This window comes from Toxorhynchites rutilus, chromosome 2 (genome assembly GCF_029784135.1).
Source record: "Toxorhynchites rutilus septentrionalis strain SRP chromosome 2, ASM2978413v1, whole genome shotgun sequence".
Lineage (NCBI taxonomy): Eukaryota > Metazoa > Arthropoda > Insecta > Diptera > Culicidae > Toxorhynchites > Toxorhynchites rutilus.
In genome coordinates, this window is record NC_073745.1 from 138,600,032 (window position 1) to 138,617,277 (window position 17,246).

A 17,246-nucleotide genomic window follows, 5' to 3' on the forward strand; every position below is an offset into this window, starting at 1 on the left:
AACGGAAACGTAAATGAGATGTATAGAGAAAAAGGGAAGGATCAACGCTAGTTAGCGTTGAAAACTCGTGAAGTGCATGAGCACAGCCGCCCCCTGAAGTAGTCGCCTAGATGTGGTCCCGGGGGGAATGAGGCTACGAGTAGAGGGCTTGGTTTTTGTGGGTGCGATCCCCACTCGACGTCTGGGTTATCCCTTCCCAGATAAGGCTGGAAGAGCGTTCCTCACCTCTATAAAAAAAAAAAAAAAAAAAAAAAAACACACACACACACACACACACACACACACACACACACAAGGCCGCATCGGTGGATATAAACATTCAAACGTCGTTTTTTCCCGAGACATACGTTTAGCCGCAGGGCATAAAAATCGAGTTTTCGCATAATCACCAAGCCTTTATCTGTGTTTTTTGAAAAATACTTGGGAATGTTCAATTTACAAGATAAATATTAGATGTGCAACGTAAGAAGTTGGTCAGATTAGTGATTTACGTAGAATTTAAAGGAATGGCGAAAGGTATTCTTTTGAAGGAAGAGGGGCGGAAAATAATAAAGATATTTTGTGAACAAAAGTTTTCTAAACGCTCGATTGTAACAAAAATTGGTCTATCTGAGAAAGTGGTACGAAATTTCTTTAAATAGTGCCATAAATATGGGGTATAACGACCAACAAATGGGAACACCAAAGTTACTTTGCGTCTTAAAGGTCGAATAAGACACGAAGCAACCAGGAAACGATGTCCTGCTCATACATTAAGGCAGAATCGATTGTTCCAGTAACGAAGAGGCATATTGCGCGCATATTGAATGAGTCACCAAACATCATGTGGAAGAAACCTCAAGGGAAGCCGAAACTGACCGCCACCCATAAACAGAACCATCTTATTTTCGCCCGGCAATACATGGAATGGAAACTAGAATGGAGAAGTGTTGTATTTTCCGGCGAAAAAAGTTCAATTTGGATGGTCCGGTCTGTTACAGTTGCTATTGGTACAATTTAAGTCAACGGCATGCCGTGAGATCGAAGCGAAACTTTGGGGCGGAAGTTTGACAGTGTGGGGAGCCGTTTCCTATCACAGCAAGCTTCTCATTTGTTTCATTTTCACCCAAATGAACTCCGAAAAGTATCTTCAATTACTGGACGACGTTTTGATTGGCCATATTTAGAATAACGCTTACCGAGGATGTCGTTTTTTCGGCAGGATTATGCATAGATCCACGTATCCAAGCAATCGAAGGCATGGTTTGCCGAGAAGGACATTCCGCTTCTTGAATGACCTGCTGGCAGTCGATTGCAATCCCATAGAGAACAAAAAATGGATGACAATTTGACAACATTTCCAGTTTCAAGGCAGTAATTCAGGAATGTTGGGCTACAATCAATATGGCAACACTTTAAAAGCTGTCTGATTCGATGCCAAATCGAGTTTTCGAAGTGATCCGCAATGGAGGTGGACATACTAAATATTAGCTACCGATTGGATTTGCCGCACAAATTTTCTTTTATTGAAATTTTAGGATGCGGCCAAACGAATGTCCACGCTGATTCCACATATTTGAATTACTTAGAAAACAAAAAGTGAATTTATACTTTTTTTTAGAATGAATTCGATGAAAATAAACAATAATCATCTTTTATGAGCAAAAATAGGGTGCGGCTAAACGAATGTCTACCACTGTATATACCAACTTTTCAGGAGAGTGTATGATCGGCGATTATGATGAGCATGAGGAATCGCTCTGTTTACACAAACGAGAGCGTGAAGTGTAAACCAGAATAACATCGGTGGATGGACTCGGTGTATTTATAATGCATTCTACCAAATGTTTACAGTGGCATGCAATCCGGAATGAGGTCGTAGGGGAACCGCGGATAATACGGGCAGTGGAGGTAATACGGACAGGTGGTTGATTTGTATAGTTACCTTCTACATGTTATTTTATAATATTTAAGCCACCCTATGGCAATGAATACTAATAAAAAATGGAACAGGGAAACAAAAACCGAAAATCATACATGATTACGCGTGTGGATGTAATTTTAGCTGCTTCGATATTAAGCATTTTGAGTGGTTCCATATCAAAATTCAATTCGCTGATGGTTTATTTCGGTTTGTGAGTTAACAGAGAAGCGATATTAGGTTTGTACGGAGAAGTAAATTCAGTTTTGTGTGGAAAATTTAAGGTGGATTAATTCGATTTTTTCATCATTTAACGGGCATTCGTGATGAGTTCATCCCTTGGTTGAATAAAATTGTTCCTCTCGCGCCGATAAACCTCTACGCTTCATATATAACAATCCTGTCCACATTACCCCCACTATGTGTCCATATTACCCGCATCGATAAAAAGGGGTACTTTCGGGTTGTTTTAATTTCAATTAAAACATTGAAAAACACTTTTTTGTAAAATATTTGACCAATTAGGTAGAAAAACATATTGAATCACAAGAAACTGCATCAAAGTTTTGGGAAACATAGATTTCCAAAGCTATAATTGAAGTTCTTCTTAACATGTCCCCTTAACATGTTACCCCCACCTCCCCTACTCACTTCACTTCGTTTTCACGTGTAGTGTATTCGGGAACGAGGCCCATAATGATTAAACTTATTGATCGAGAGAAAACAAGTGTTGCTCAGTGTACAATGCGATTTTTTTTTTATTTAGACCGTATTAGTTTGGAAATATTAGGCGATTTGCTTAGGACCCCCTAAGCAAAAATAAATTAGGATAAATTATACTAAGCATCTAGATTAATCGTTGACCAAGAATTTTCCCGTCTAAAAAATAGGAACTAAAACATATTCCTATACTCCTCCTTTATTCCTATGGGAAACTATTGAACATTGGATGGAAAGTTCATCAAACATTAAAAGAAAAAATCAGTTCAAATTGAAAATTTTAATTTTTTTCAGTATATAATTCAAACACATCAACGAGCGCTATTGCGCATTGTTTGGATAATCCTACTGTAGACCTGAGCGTAGATTTGCGCATTATATATGAAATCTATGTGTGTCCAGTTCGGCAGTTCGAAATAATGTTTTACATTTGGTAGCGCTTTGGTTATCATTTTGAAATCCTAGAATCAGAGAAGAAAAATATTCAAGCAATTGTCATATCTGAAGAACGACAAACAAACCACAGATGAGGTAAAGAAATCCTTCGTACCGTAGAACAGAATCCATGGAACGGAGATCTTGGATAAGTTGTATTCCGGTGGTTTTCCAAACTTGTAGCGTTGCATATTGGTGACGAAATTTTTATAATCGAATTGCTGAAATTTTTCTGAAGTAGGGAAAAAAGGTTGTATTTAAGATTCCAGCACTTTTGATCGTTCACTGACTTGATTGCATGAGTTGTCCATAGTGAACAAGTTGTTTGGATGAAATGCCCGTCATCCAATTCTCCACCACACCCGGAAGCAGCTGTTTGGCTTGTTCTGAGGTGTACCCGAACATTTCCGCCAACAGATCGGAACATACCTCACGAGTGAGCGATTCTTCGGAGCAAATTATGTTGGATATGAATTTCATAATTCCTTCCGATGGTGTTAACTCAAAGATGTTGAGTGCATTCATTGTAACCTGGAAGTTAAATTGGCTGGTAACTACAAAATCAAATTTAGTTCATTCTCTCACCCAAATTTGGTCGTTAAACTTCGCTAGGCTTCTTAAAATTCCTCTGCTTTCACCATTTCCTAAATACGCGATTGGGGCCATTGCAGCCACCCCGGAGATTTTTTGGTTATACTTTGGCTTCTCCGCCAGAAGTGCGAGTATCGCCGTCACGCCCTGATTGTGGCCAATGTAGTACAGCTTGCGTTGTCTCGTTTTCCGCAGGATGTAGTCGATGGTTGCCGGCAGGTCGCTAGTGCCGATTTCGTGCCAGCTTGAGCAAGGAAAAAAAAAACCAAAATGCTAAATAATTTATCTCCCGTTAGAGTCCTGATTGTGGACACGTGCTTCGAGTGGCTAGAAAAAATCTCCTAGGGACGCAAACGGAAAATGATATCCGGTTCCGGAGCACGTTCATCTATTCGCGCTTAATTGATGCAAGTTTGCACGCTAACGGAATTGCTCTAATGAAGATGGTAGTTTCAACGCCCATTAGGTTTTTCTTCCTGTAAACATTTAGATGCTTTATGGCTGGCATGTACCGTTTTGTCTCATATTCCGAAAAGTCTCAAATTCCGAACACTTCATTTTTAAATGTTAATTTACTGAACTTTTATGTTATAAATAATTGAATAATAAAAACACAGACATTCTTTGAGGTATAGGCTTCATTTTGACATCATTTACAGGAATCAATCATTTTGCCATACAAATGAAACACAAATTTCTACATTACTAGGGAATTAATCAAGCCAATGAAACGAAATTTGGCATATGGAGGTTTTAGGATGCAATGAATGATTCTATGAAGGGTAGACTCTCCACCCCCCTCTCTAAGGGGGCTGCCATACAAATGAAACACAAATTTCTGCATTACTCCAGAATCAAGCAAATGAAACCAAATTTGGCAAGTGGAGGTTTTAGGGTGCAATAAATGTTTTTACGGTGGTTAGACACTCCACTCCTCATACAAATGAAAGACAAATTTCTGCATAATTCGAAAACTAATCAAGCAAATGGAGCCAAATTTGTCATGCGAATGATTTAGGGGACACGAAACGTTTCCATGGTGAATAAACACTCCTCCCCTCTCTCTGAGGGGGGGGGGACTGCCATGCAAATGAAGCATTCAATTCTGCATAATTCATGAACTAATCAAGCAAAGTGAACCAAATTTGGCATGTGAAGGTTTTAGGGGGCAAGAAACATTTCTAAAGTGGTTCAACACTCCTCCCACCTTTCTGAGGGGGGAGGGGGGCGGTGAGTTTCTGTCATAGAAATGAGACACAAATTTCTGCCTGCATAACTCGAGAACTAATCAAGCAAATGGAAACAAATGAGGCATATTGAGGTTTTATGGTACAATAAATGTTTCTATGGTGGTTAAACACTCCACCCCATTCTCTAAGGGGGGTGCTGCCATACAAATGAAACATAAATTACAGGGGGCACACAAACACAAACTTCTGCATAACTCGAGAACTTATCAAGCACAATTTGGGATGTGAGGGTTTTTGGGTATGAGAAATGTTTCTTTGATGGTATGACACCCCTCCATCCTCTGGAATGGAGAGGGGGTCCCATAAAAATATTACACATATTTCAACCAAAAATATTCCAACTAAACATGACAATTGAAAATTTTCGGGAAACTCTGAAGGAAAAAGGGAACATTCGGAAAATTAAATTCCCATATGTTCTACAATTACATAGTGACAGGTACTGTTAGTCCATTTGATGTTTGCGCTAGCGAAATTGATCTTTGTTCGAAACTGGAAATGGATTTTAATGTGATGAAACTCATTCCTATATCTTCTTCTATCTATACCAATGAAAAAGTATCGCCGGATGTGTTGATAAGAGCAGAGCTCGAGGAAGGAATTGTCCGATTTAGGGCTGTCTTTGTTCTATCATATTTTCTGTAAAAAACATGTATTCCATGTAGTAACGGAGAAACATGTTATTTGCAAGTAGTTGAAAAATCTTGCACGAGAATTGTGTCTGAAAATAATCTGATATTATAATGATGAGTTTTGTTAGAAATACTAGGACTTTTATAGTAAAAGGTTAATTCAAAGGGTTCGATTAGAAGAATCAATCAATGAACAGTTCTGCGATTGGACCAATGAACTTGCTCATAGTAAGAAAACGTGAATGTTTGAAGGTATTGATAACAAAAAACAAATTTTGGGCGGGACGAAGTTTGCCGGGTCAACTAGTATAATATATTAATATACTACATTTACAATTGAACAGCGCTGGCAACCCGCACCAGAATTTCTTGTAATATCTCTGACATATCCCCCAGTGCCCCAGGTAGCTATGGCAAACTATAGCAAGTGCTCCCACTTGAAAACCCACCCTGAAAAAAACATTCTCTAATTTGATTTCACTGGGCATATAGTGATTTATTTTGTTTACTCCTGGTCAAATGTCGTGTAACTGCGACGCACAACCGAAACAGAATCGTTCCCAGTTGACTAACCCCAATGCAAATAAGATTTTTTTTTACTGGTTAATAATTGCAGATGCTCCGTCAAATGTTTTTGCTATAAAAAGTGCTCTGCCATAAAAAAAATCTGAAACCCCTGCGCTATGAGGTGATACCTTCGAGTCATCATAAGTAACGCGCGTTCATCCCGAGCGACTTAGGCATCGGATATATGAACAACCCTATGAAATGGCGTTTATTCATACCCCCCCCCCCACGCTATCAGCTGGTCGTACACCTTAGCTTTTTCCCACAATTTTTTTTTGTATTTCACATTCTAAGGCGTCGCGCGCGAACACGAACCAATCAGGTCACTATGGGGATAGGCCTATGGCCGTCACCCTCAAGCTACTGGATTTGTATGGAGTACAGCAAAATTTATCGCTTGAAGGAGGATCGCGATAAAATCTCACATACCGGGAAAGACTATCCAAAATATTTTTATATGGGGTAAACACTGCATGATTATAATAATAGGGGATAAACACCGCATATTAATTTATGCCAAAAAAATTATAGCATAAACGAGAATCTATATATTTCTCAGTTTGGGTTGTGTATTTGGCAAACTATACGGAAAGCATTAATACGTGCTTTCGTGAAATAGCATATATATTATACAAATGATATACAAGTATTGGGAAGTAGCGCATTTTATGTTATTTTTATGCTCATTTAAGGGAGTATTCTAGTGTAGAGACACGAATTTCGGACGTTTTTCCGAGTTCCGTAAAAATAAAACAAAGAATATTGTTACTATCCATTATATCATTATTTGTTCATCTATCTTTTAGCAATGAAACAAAAATTGAACGGAGAAAAAATATTCATATCTAGAATAGTTAACCCTCCTGTACTCGCGTGCAAAATCATAACACGTATACTCGCGCACGGTGTCACAGACCGAAAATTGAACTTCTCTGTAATGTTGCCATTGTGTATTTATCAGGCTTTATTGGCATTTATTTGAAGAAGAGGGTATAATTAAATGAGAAAACTCCAAAAAATATTGTTTCTTCATCTTTATTATGTTTTAATAGTCATCAATTCAGCCTCCCCAAAACAGAGTAATTTTTGATACTCCAACACAAATAACGAAATTCGAATTTTTCACTGTTATTAATTAAAAGTAAGCAACTGAATATAATTCATGGAAGTATAAAGAGCGATTAAATCGCATAAAAACGTATTAATCGATTGTGGATTCATTGTAGTAAGAATGAACATGATATACGCATAACTGCATGCTCGTAACAAACATATTTTTTACATTTCATGCAGTCGTTGCGTGTTTTTCGGGTCTTGTATCGAAGAGAAGAATGTATAACGACCTTCTAGATAATCACCAGATGATAAAGCTTCTGGAATATAAAGTTTGCATATTTCTAATATTTTTTGTCTCTGTATTCTTGGTAAACTAAGAATTAATGCCTTTTTTTAGATGGTGCATAAAAGGATGATATAAAAGGATTTCTAGGAACTTCCTTTTCTTTTTCTTGTTTTGTTGTCGATATTTCCCATTATAAAAAAAATAACCCGAAACTGTAACTGTTAAAAATGACCATAAGCCACCGATTAGTTTATAGTTTACAGTTTACAATTCTTCCACAAGGGAAATTCTTTCACAAGTTTGTATATGTATGACCATTATATTTAGCGAATAACTATACGAAAGTCGAACATTTATATTTTGCTTTTGAACGTATGAATCTAACGACGAATAGTTAATATATGGATCCGTTTAATCCAGTTACAAAAGGGACTGAAATTAAGTAAGACTAGTCCGGTTATGATCTTATACATTATACTCAATTATTATTCCACGTCACTTACATTTATTTATACATTCCATTCAACAATATTCTAGAATATGAAAAAGGCACTTGTCCAAAAAAGTTACTCCTATACTCGCGTCGGTGTGTCAGACCGAAAGTGTTAAAAAAGTGGCACACGTCCCCTTTGTACCAACACATGCGATACGCTAAACGATGACGAACGACGAATAACGAAGCTAGAGATAATCGCAAAGTCGTAGTGTTGATATTTTCTGAGAAATGAACGAATTATTGATTTCTCGGTCTAACAGACCAATGCGCGAGTATAGGAGTGTTAAGAACTGATGAAGTGAGAGGGTTCAAAAAAGGTTTTGGCATGGCGTACAGTATTCCAGTCCTTCTGGCTATCTGAAATAAAAAAAATCGAACAGATTCTGAGTCAGTAACAATGCCGCTATCGCATAAAAATAGTAAAATTTAAAAAATATCACTTTTCAGAGGGTCATGCGATAGAGATATGCCTGCAGATTGTATTCATATAAATTCGACTAGTTTCGAGAAAAACGCGTTTGAAGTTCATTGTTATGACCATACCAGGTTAGATACCACATCACTAAAATGGCTCTAACTGGTTAAATAATAGGATTTTCGATAAGTCCTTCCTAGGGTATATTCTTGAATGCCTAAACTACAGAAATATGAAGGAATTTTTTTTTGATTTTTTTCAAATTTCTAGATTAGAATACTGCCTAAATGAAATAAATTGGGAGGCCAAAACAAGTGCTAAAAATTAATTTGGGTGTACGCACCAAAGTTGACACACTGTCAAAAACGAGGGGACGAATTGCCGATAAATTCAACAGTTATTTCATCAATAGTGTTCTGCTGATCAACCAAAGTGTTGATTTGGCTAGTGAACCTTACGAAATAATACAGTCGATTAATATCAAATCGTCCCCTCAATGCTACAACTAGGTAACTCGAAATTTGTCGATTTTGAGTTAAGTATACCAAAATATTCATCTCGTTAGACTTTATAACATAACAAAAGATGGTTGAATTTTGACAACAAATAAAATACATATTTATAAATATCAAAACTAGGTATCTCAGTTTAGTACAACGATGTTGTGTCCTAAAACTAGGTAACTCGGAAAATAAATTTTATTTTATTATTTTATCACTGCTACAACCAGATATCTCATATTGTCGAGAGAAAACATATCGCAAATTTCATTATCCTTCTCTATACATAACCCTAATGTACCGTCTGTATCGCGAGTATTGCGACAAAAGAGGAGAACAGAAAGTTACTGCTTCCATGTATAGGAGAAGTGTGTAATACGCACCCCTTAAGCGAGAATGGATTTATCTTGACCGTGCTCTCAAAATTTAAGGTAACAACTACGTCAGTACGTAGATTAGTTAACCCTCAGTCATCTGTACACGTTCTGTATTTTAGGTAATGAATAACAAAAGTGCTTCGAATTTTATTTTGTAAGGCGCCCAAATTCTAAATTTCCAATCATACGATGTTAAATGGCCCAGCAGAAGTATAATATGCCCATGAGTTGTTTCTCTCAGAGACTATAAAACTCAGAGAAACAGCTTGCGAAGATAAGAAACCGTTCCTCCGGTGAGCGTGTTCTCCAAGTATTCATGCATTAATTCTCCAGTCCGCGCTCTTGTTTTCCTGCATTCTCTGAGAACAAAATATAGATGCCAGATTTGAAGACATGTTTTCGTTGTCAAGACATTTAATTTTGTGAAAATATACTGAGGACATTTCAAAGTATGTGAAAACAATTGTTTATGTGATTTATCGAACATGATTTAGCAATATCGTGATGGTCTGCTCATTTTTGTTCATCATGATTACATTTGAATACATTTATGCGTGCCATGCAGAGATATTTGAAAAAATCATCTGGCATCCCTCACATACAAGCTATTTCTCTCGTGAGAATGTTTACGGCCGAAAGCGAGCAAATTGCCCCGAACCTGCCCGATGGTAAGCTGATGCGGAAAATATCAAATTGAGAAAGAAAAGCATACTTTCTTACCATATTCTTCATCTGAGATATTCACTGGAAACTCGACTCAATAAATATGACCCACAGTTATCGCTTCTGAATCGGTTTCAAGCAACAAAAACCTTATAGAAATGATGTAAAAAATTACATCGAAAATAGCTTCCGAAGAAAATTTCTTATTTTTTAAATAATTCTTTAAAAATGATTAAAATAGGATTCTATCATTGACTAGCACGATTGCCTATATCCATTGCATTTCTATTCTTGCTCGTTTACGAAAAAATCAGGCGAGTCAAATTGCCCGGCAGGCGCGTTTTAGACACATCTCCTCTACCGCTATATTTTCAATGAAAATTTCCATCTGGGGCTTCACAGCCCCAAGACAGATCAATGCCGGGTTTGTAAATTCTCTGATAATGCTGATAATGAGTTGAAGGATGAACACGATCATCACTTGGCTCAAAAGGATAAAGTTAGACAAGAAAATCGGAATGTAGTTGTTTATAACTAGCGCCATCATTGAACGATAAGCTCTACAGTAAGTTTTGCTTGTACATTATGACCCAAAGAACAATGCATTCTTTTACAAGCGTAGACTTGCCACGGATAACTTTACGATTTATAATATGATCAGAGAACAAGGAAATTGTTCCATGTGGAATGAAACCGAAGGAGGTCGAGGGACTTATGAAATCGCCAGCATCGTTCATGCCTTCTTGAAGTCGCTTCCTGTGAACACATCGGAAGTTACGTTCTACAGTGATCCAGAATTTCAACAAGTTCGTTGCTGCTACGTTCATTCTTGCCGTACGGGAGATAAATCACACTGAGAAAGTTGATCATTAATTTCTCGTGTAAGGTCACAGTGGAATGGATTGTGATTCTATGCATTCGGCAATCAGTACCGAATTCAAGCGGGTCTATCAAGCCTCGTGGCCTGAGGACTTGGTTAGCTCGTATTGCAAGGAGGGAGGACGATGAGCCTTATTTGGTTTGATGATTTGAATCAGGAGCAGATCAGAGATTTCAAAACCTTCTCTAAACAACACATGATTACGCGCAAAAAGAGTAGATGTGATTTCGTGGCTTAAAATTATATGGATGCGTTTCTTGAAATTTGAGCCGTATAAAATGGCATTCAAAACATCGCATGACGAACATTTTCGTTCCATTGATTTCAATGAGCTGAACAAAAGACAATTGCAGAAGCCACTACAGCAGCTTTACCGCTCACCAATCCCTATCTCGACAGCAAAATACATCGACCTCAAGTCTCTATTCACCTTGAAATCACCAGCTCTTAAGGATTTCTATAAACCTTTTAATTTTAATATGTCACACAACAATAACGTCAATGGCGATGATGATGTTAATGAAAACAATGAAAGCTTTTAATATGTGATTCGACTTTTGAACATGTCAATAAATCTACAGAACTACCAAATTCATAAATACATTAATTTTTAAGTGAAGAAACTTCATTGAAATATTCCTAAAAGGGCTATCTCCGAACAATCTCTCCAAAAAATCAGGCTTTTTTTGCATGCTACAACTAGGTAACTATGGATCTTTCAGAAGAATTGCATCCCATCCCCTTAAAACGCCACTGATGTTAAAATTTGTCCCTGGCCAGGAATAAGCATAGTTTCAGTGTCCGGTACTGTGAAAAAAATACCATATCTAAGCTTTCTTGGATGCCAGTCCATGTTCTTGAAACAAGGTCAAATATTCAAAACCATTATTTTCAAAACTTCGATTTTCGAGTTATCTAGTTGTAGCATTAAGGGGACGAAATGTAGACTGGATAGTTTTTCGCCCATCACTTTTGCTGAGTTGGAAGATATTTGAGGGATATGATATTAGAATGAAAGGGGTTTAAGTGATTTGATCGATTTCTCTACATCGACTCTCTCTTCTGGCCATAACTGCAAATGCATTCCCAGCTGTATTTGAAAATGTGGAAGATAGGTCAGAACCTCATCTATCGGATTGTATAGCAAACTTAAATTGGAACGTTTTTGCAGTTGAGTTATTAACTAAATAAAAAGTTGATGAAGAGAAATCGATCAAGTCACTTACACCCCTTGCATTCTGAGCCCCTCATTTGCAAAAATCGGCTGGGTATCGACAATGTCAACGTAAAAGTTGTACTTCCGACCTGGGCAGATATCTATTTTTTTTATGCTGAACGAACGACTTTGACTTTGTGTAAAGATTAGCGTTACGTAACATAAGGGAGAGGGGGGTTTGTCTCGCGTTACTCTTTGTTACATAGGGGGAGAGGGTCCGAAAATCGCATTTTTAGCGTTACGCGTTACGTTCCCTTCCATTCCATTCTATCCATTCTTTATTTTTAAGAGACATTAAACTATGCAGTTCATTGGTCTTTAACTATGTTGCTATAATCGCAATACGAAAGCGGTTTCGTACAACCATAATGAGGACCCCTGTTTTCGATATTGCGATAATTGGTACATACAGTGAGTCTAACTCGTAAGCGTACTCCGCCATGCTGATCTCTTTTCTCTGCTTTTGAAAGTCGAAAAACAAGCTTTCGGGACGTTCTATTTAGATAATGTCATAGTGTCATATGAGAGTTAAAAGGTTTGCTATCTGTTTTCAAAATAATGGTTTTTATTGATTGGACCATGATTTTTTGACCATCGGTAAACTTTAAAAAATTATGACACCTCTCTGATTTTTGGATATGACGAATTTCATGCCAACTCGACTACTGGCCGTTGGCATCACCATCTCAGATAGCAGTGAAACGTTGTGGGTGTAAAGACATAGGTCATTTAAGCCACTTTGCATACTTGAAGTATTCGAAAAATAATTAGACTACTTTTGGGAAAAGCCAAATTTTTTTTCTTAAATTTTTACAAAAAATTATAACTTAAAAACTATGATACCTACAAAATTCATGTCAAAGAATGAAATGTAGGAAACTGTTTAAATTTTCACCAAAAAACGCCAAAAAATTTTTGGAAAAAAGTTTCGCTGAAAAAAATAAAATTTTAAAAATTAAAATTCATTTTTCTCAAAAACGCCACATTAATTTTTCTCAAAAACGTATTTTTTAAAAAATTCCCAAAAATATATATAAGAAAAGCCCTTAAAATTTCCAACAAGTCATCCATGCATCGGAAGATGGACACTTTTACAGGAAAAAAGTTTTTCGAACAACAACTTTTTCATGTTTTATTTGAAAAAAATACATCTTATCCTAATTTTGTTTGAAGTAAAGATAGCGATAAAGTGTATTCGACAAAGTTTTAGATCTTGTTAAAATATAAACTTTTGTCGAAGACATCAACTTTCTATATTTTATAGTTTTCGGAATATATGTAATTTTTGTATGAAGACTCCTGAAAAAAATAATATTTTGCTCGTAAAATTTTTGTGTGTAAATTCTCACGTTTGACATGTTCCTGGCATGTTTCTAAATAGAGAAAAGTTAGTAAAGCATTTAAAATGCGATAATTTATAAATGTTATTGAACATTAATAGTATTTTTTCAGAAGAAAAAATGAAAAAGTTGATGTTCGAAAAACTCTTCCATGTAAATGTGCCCATCATTTGATGTATGGAAAACTTGTTGGAAATTCTAAGGGCTATTTATATCTATTTTTTTCAGAATTTTAAAAGCATATGTTTTCGAGAAAAATGAATTTTAATTTTCAAAATATTTTTTTTTAAAAGAAATTTTTTTCCAAAAAATTCTTTGATAATTTTTCATGAAAATCTAATTAATTTTCTACATTTCAATCTCTGACCATCTCTATGTAGATGTTATAGTTTTTAAATTGAGATTTTTCGAAAAAAGTTGCAAAAACTTAAAATTTAAAAAAAACCTACAAAAAAATAACAGACCTACCAAATTTTAGTCAAAGAATGGAATGTAGGAAATGATTTTGGTTTTCATCAAAAATTATCAAAAAAAATGTTTGGAAAAAAATTTCGTTGAAAAAAAAATATTTTGAAAATTAAAATTCATTTTTCTCGAAAACATATGCTTTCAAAATTTCGAAAGAAATAGATATAAAGAGCCCTTAAAATTTCCAACAAGTTTTCCATACATCGGACGATGAGCACATTTACATGGAAAAAGTTTTTCGAACAACAACTTTTTTCTTTTTTTCTTTTGAAAAAAAACTATTAATGTTTAATTCGTAACATTTTTATGTATAAATTATCGCAATTTACATGCTCTGCTAAATTTGCTCTATTCGGAAACATGTCAAGAACATGTCAAACGTGAGAATTTACACACAAAAATGTTACGAGCAAAACATTATTATTTTCAAGAGTCTTCATACAAAAATAACTTCTATTCCAAAAACTATAACAGATAGAAAGTTGACGTCTTCGACAAAAGTTCACATTTTAATAAGATCTAAAACTTTGTCGAATACACTATATCGCTATCTTGACTTTAAACAAAATTAGGATTAGTTGTATTTTTTTCAAAGAAAATATAAGAAAGTTTTTGTTAGAAAAATTTTTTCCCTGTAAAAGTGCCCATCTTCCGATGTATGGACGACTTGTTGCAAATTTCTAGGGCTATTCATATATATATTTTTGGGAATTTTAAAAAAATACGTTTTTGAGAAAAATGAATTTTAATTTTCAAAATAACTTTTTTTTCAGCGAAATTTGTTTCCAAAATTTTTTTGGTAATTTTTTGTGAAACAACTTTCTACATTTCATCCTTAGAATTTTATAGGTATAATAGTTTATAAGTTATACTTTTTTTTCTGTAAAAAGTTAAGAAAAAAAGTTTGGCTTTTTCCAAAAATTAGTCTAATTGTTTTTCGAATATTTCAAGTATGCAAAGTTGCTTAAATGCCCCATGTCTTTACACTCTTGGCCCTTGGTCTCGAGATCATGAAAAACAAATACAATCAATAATTATGAAAAAAACAAATGATTTTGCAAGTGTGATATTTGCAAAGAAGACTAGTTCTTTTCTTTTAATTTGATATGACGATCAGCGAAATCTCTGAAGTAGTTCAAAAGTTATGAATTTTTGAAAAAAGTAATTTTTGGAAACAAAAGAGGAAAACGTTGTTTTTCCGGACCACCCTAAAATGGAAATGGCCACCCTAATAAAAAAAATAAAAAACACAGGTCTAATGTTTTGCGATACAGAACAAAATTACCACTTTTCTCGAAAATCTGAGAACCACTATATTGGTTTGACATGGAAGGTCTATGAGTTTTTCAAGAATTATTCAAGCTGTCTACTGCATCTTATCATACCAATGATGGTTGACATCCTGAAGCATGAATGTGCGCTTATTCCATCATCATGAAGCGAATTTCACCGGGGGAAAGAATAGATCTTTGTCGTAAACATGCATCTGCCACACCGAGCGAGGGTGAAATGAAGCTGCGGAAAAAACGAATGGAGACGTAATTTTGGGCGAGGAAAAACCGGAAACATGAATGAAATCTCACGGTTCGGAAGTTGAAAGGTGCTCGATAAGACACGACGGAAGACACTTTACTTGTCGTGCCATTCTGTGACCTGTCCTGGCCCCCAGAGTGTTTACATTTTTTTGCCGAATGTATTCATATTCGAAGAATGAATTTCTAAATTCCGGATTGAGTTTTACGTGTTCCCCAGGATAGATATTTTTGTTGGAAAAACTCGTTTCTTGTTTCAAAATGAGCAGTGAATACATTTTAGTAAATTATCAGTTAATGTATGTTGAACAAAATATTCAGAATGAATTTCCAGCTCTGGCTAGACCGCAAGAACGCATCAAACCATCGCCGTTCTGGAGAAACAAATTTCGCGCAAACAGCACACAGCCATAGCAGATATGGCGATAATGACGGTCACCTCCCATTCAAAAAGAGCAATGAGCGTGCATAAGATTATCTGGTTGCTTCCTTCGCCCTCCGCCACAAGCGGAGGGTAATAAAAATTCCCCCCATTATTATTAGTGCGCGACACTTACCTGAAATCCCAAAACTGGCCAGATTTCGCGCTAACGTGTAGGTTCTGCCGCGAGAAGCGCGTTCCCCGGGCATTTCCCATCCAAACATCATATCCGGCATCGGCGAGAATAAACGCGAGCCCATTTTCCGGCCCGGTCACAACGAAATCCGCTGCCGTCGAAAACAAGCCATGCATTAAAAGAACAACTCCCTGAAAACAGGTGAACTGATGATTACTCGAGCAGCCCCGCCCCGAGTTATCGGTCGAATCAAGGGAAGGATCCGGGATGCGGTGAAGCTTGAGGATATAGCCATCCTGGGTTGTGACTACGTGGAGGTCACTGGGATAACCTGCCGTTTCGATAGCGTCTATCTGCGAAAGGTTCGAAGATTAGAGCGTTACAAATTTGTTGCTATAAGTTTGACTTCGCTTCCGTAATCCGAGTCTCATTCACATTAGCAAATTTTACCACTAAATCCCGTTCAAACTCGGACAATCGCCTCCGGTCTGTGACCCGTGTGTCGGAGGTACGGACCACCGATAAACCATCGTCGTGGCCGTTGTTGGCTTCCGTGAGGATCAAGCACGGTATAACAATTAAAACTAACTGTGGAATAACTTTCATCCTGTGCATGGATTGTATATTCTCGGAAACTCTACCATACGTAGCTGCTACTGCTGCTGTTGCTGCACTATTGGAAGTTAACAGCTATAACTGCTACCGTGTGTGCTATTCAAAATTCGTGCATGGATGTGTACAGGTGAGCGGATAGATAGACCGGCAGGTGAGCAGATAGAAGATAGAGAGACGAAGCAGTGCCATAATCCGGGATACAGTTCGGTACGAGTAGACTTTCGCTACCATTAGTTGTGTTAAAACTATAAGCGCCATAATTAACGTGTCTCGGGCAGAGCAATACGCAATTATAATTTGAAGGTGGATGATTCTGATCGGCTTAAAAGCTCTCATTAGAGTGAACTAATTTGTGGGGGATTTGATTGCGTTTACGTATACCTGAAGCTCTGACCACAATTGGGGCTGGCCACAAATGCAAACCAAAATCGCTGAAGTCATATATTTGATTATTATTTTTTTGTGGGTTATCGTTGGCCTGAATCGTTTGACATGTTTTGGGATGATTTGAATTATATCGTCGTGTGGTGATACTTTTGATATATTTTTTCAGATTTTTTTCACTCAAAAATAATGCAACTGCCATGGCGGTGGGTGGGTTTAACATATCATTATGTATTAATTTATGTGGATAGATATGGAACATTGATGCAATATATGAGACTTCAAGGAAATAAAAATACTTACTGAAAGATAGATACAGATACAGATATGAGGTATAAAATTACTGCAATGAAATTTGATCGAGTG

At 36.4% G+C, this 17,246-nt stretch overlaps 1 protein-coding gene across 1 annotated transcript; it reads right to left on the reverse strand.

Annotated features, from left to right (window-relative positions):
* Window positions 1–2,931: 2,931 nt before the first annotated feature.
* On the reverse strand, window positions 2,932–16,487 carry LOC129766171 (lipase 3-like). The gene is made up of 6 exons (XM_055766640.1): window positions 16,332–16,487; window positions 15,882–16,234; window positions 3,641–3,890; window positions 3,346–3,586; window positions 3,142–3,287; window positions 2,932–3,081 (listed from the first exon to the last, which is right to left on the reverse strand). Exons 1-6 carry the CDS (start codon window positions 16,485–16,487, stop codon window positions 2,932–2,934), a joined length of 1,296 nt encoding a protein of 431 aa, XP_055622615.1.
* Window positions 16,488–17,246: the final 759 nt, after the last annotated feature.

What these genes read in the sequence shown, in the direction of transcription:
- LOC129766171 (XM_055766640.1), bottom strand. Translation starts at nt 16,487, where the DNA reads ATGAAAGTTATTCCACAGTTAGTTTTAATTGTTATACCGTGCTTGATC. An exon ending in AGTTTGAACGGGATTTAGTG is followed by an intron (nt 16,235 to 16,331) that starts GTAAAATTTGCT and finishes AACCTTTCGCAG; the next exon opens with ATAGACGCTATCGAAACGGC. An exon ending in AGTTTAACGACCAAATTTGG is followed by an intron (nt 3,587 to 3,640) that starts GTGAGAGAATGA and finishes TTTAACTTCCAG; the next exon opens with GTTACAATGAATGCACTCAA.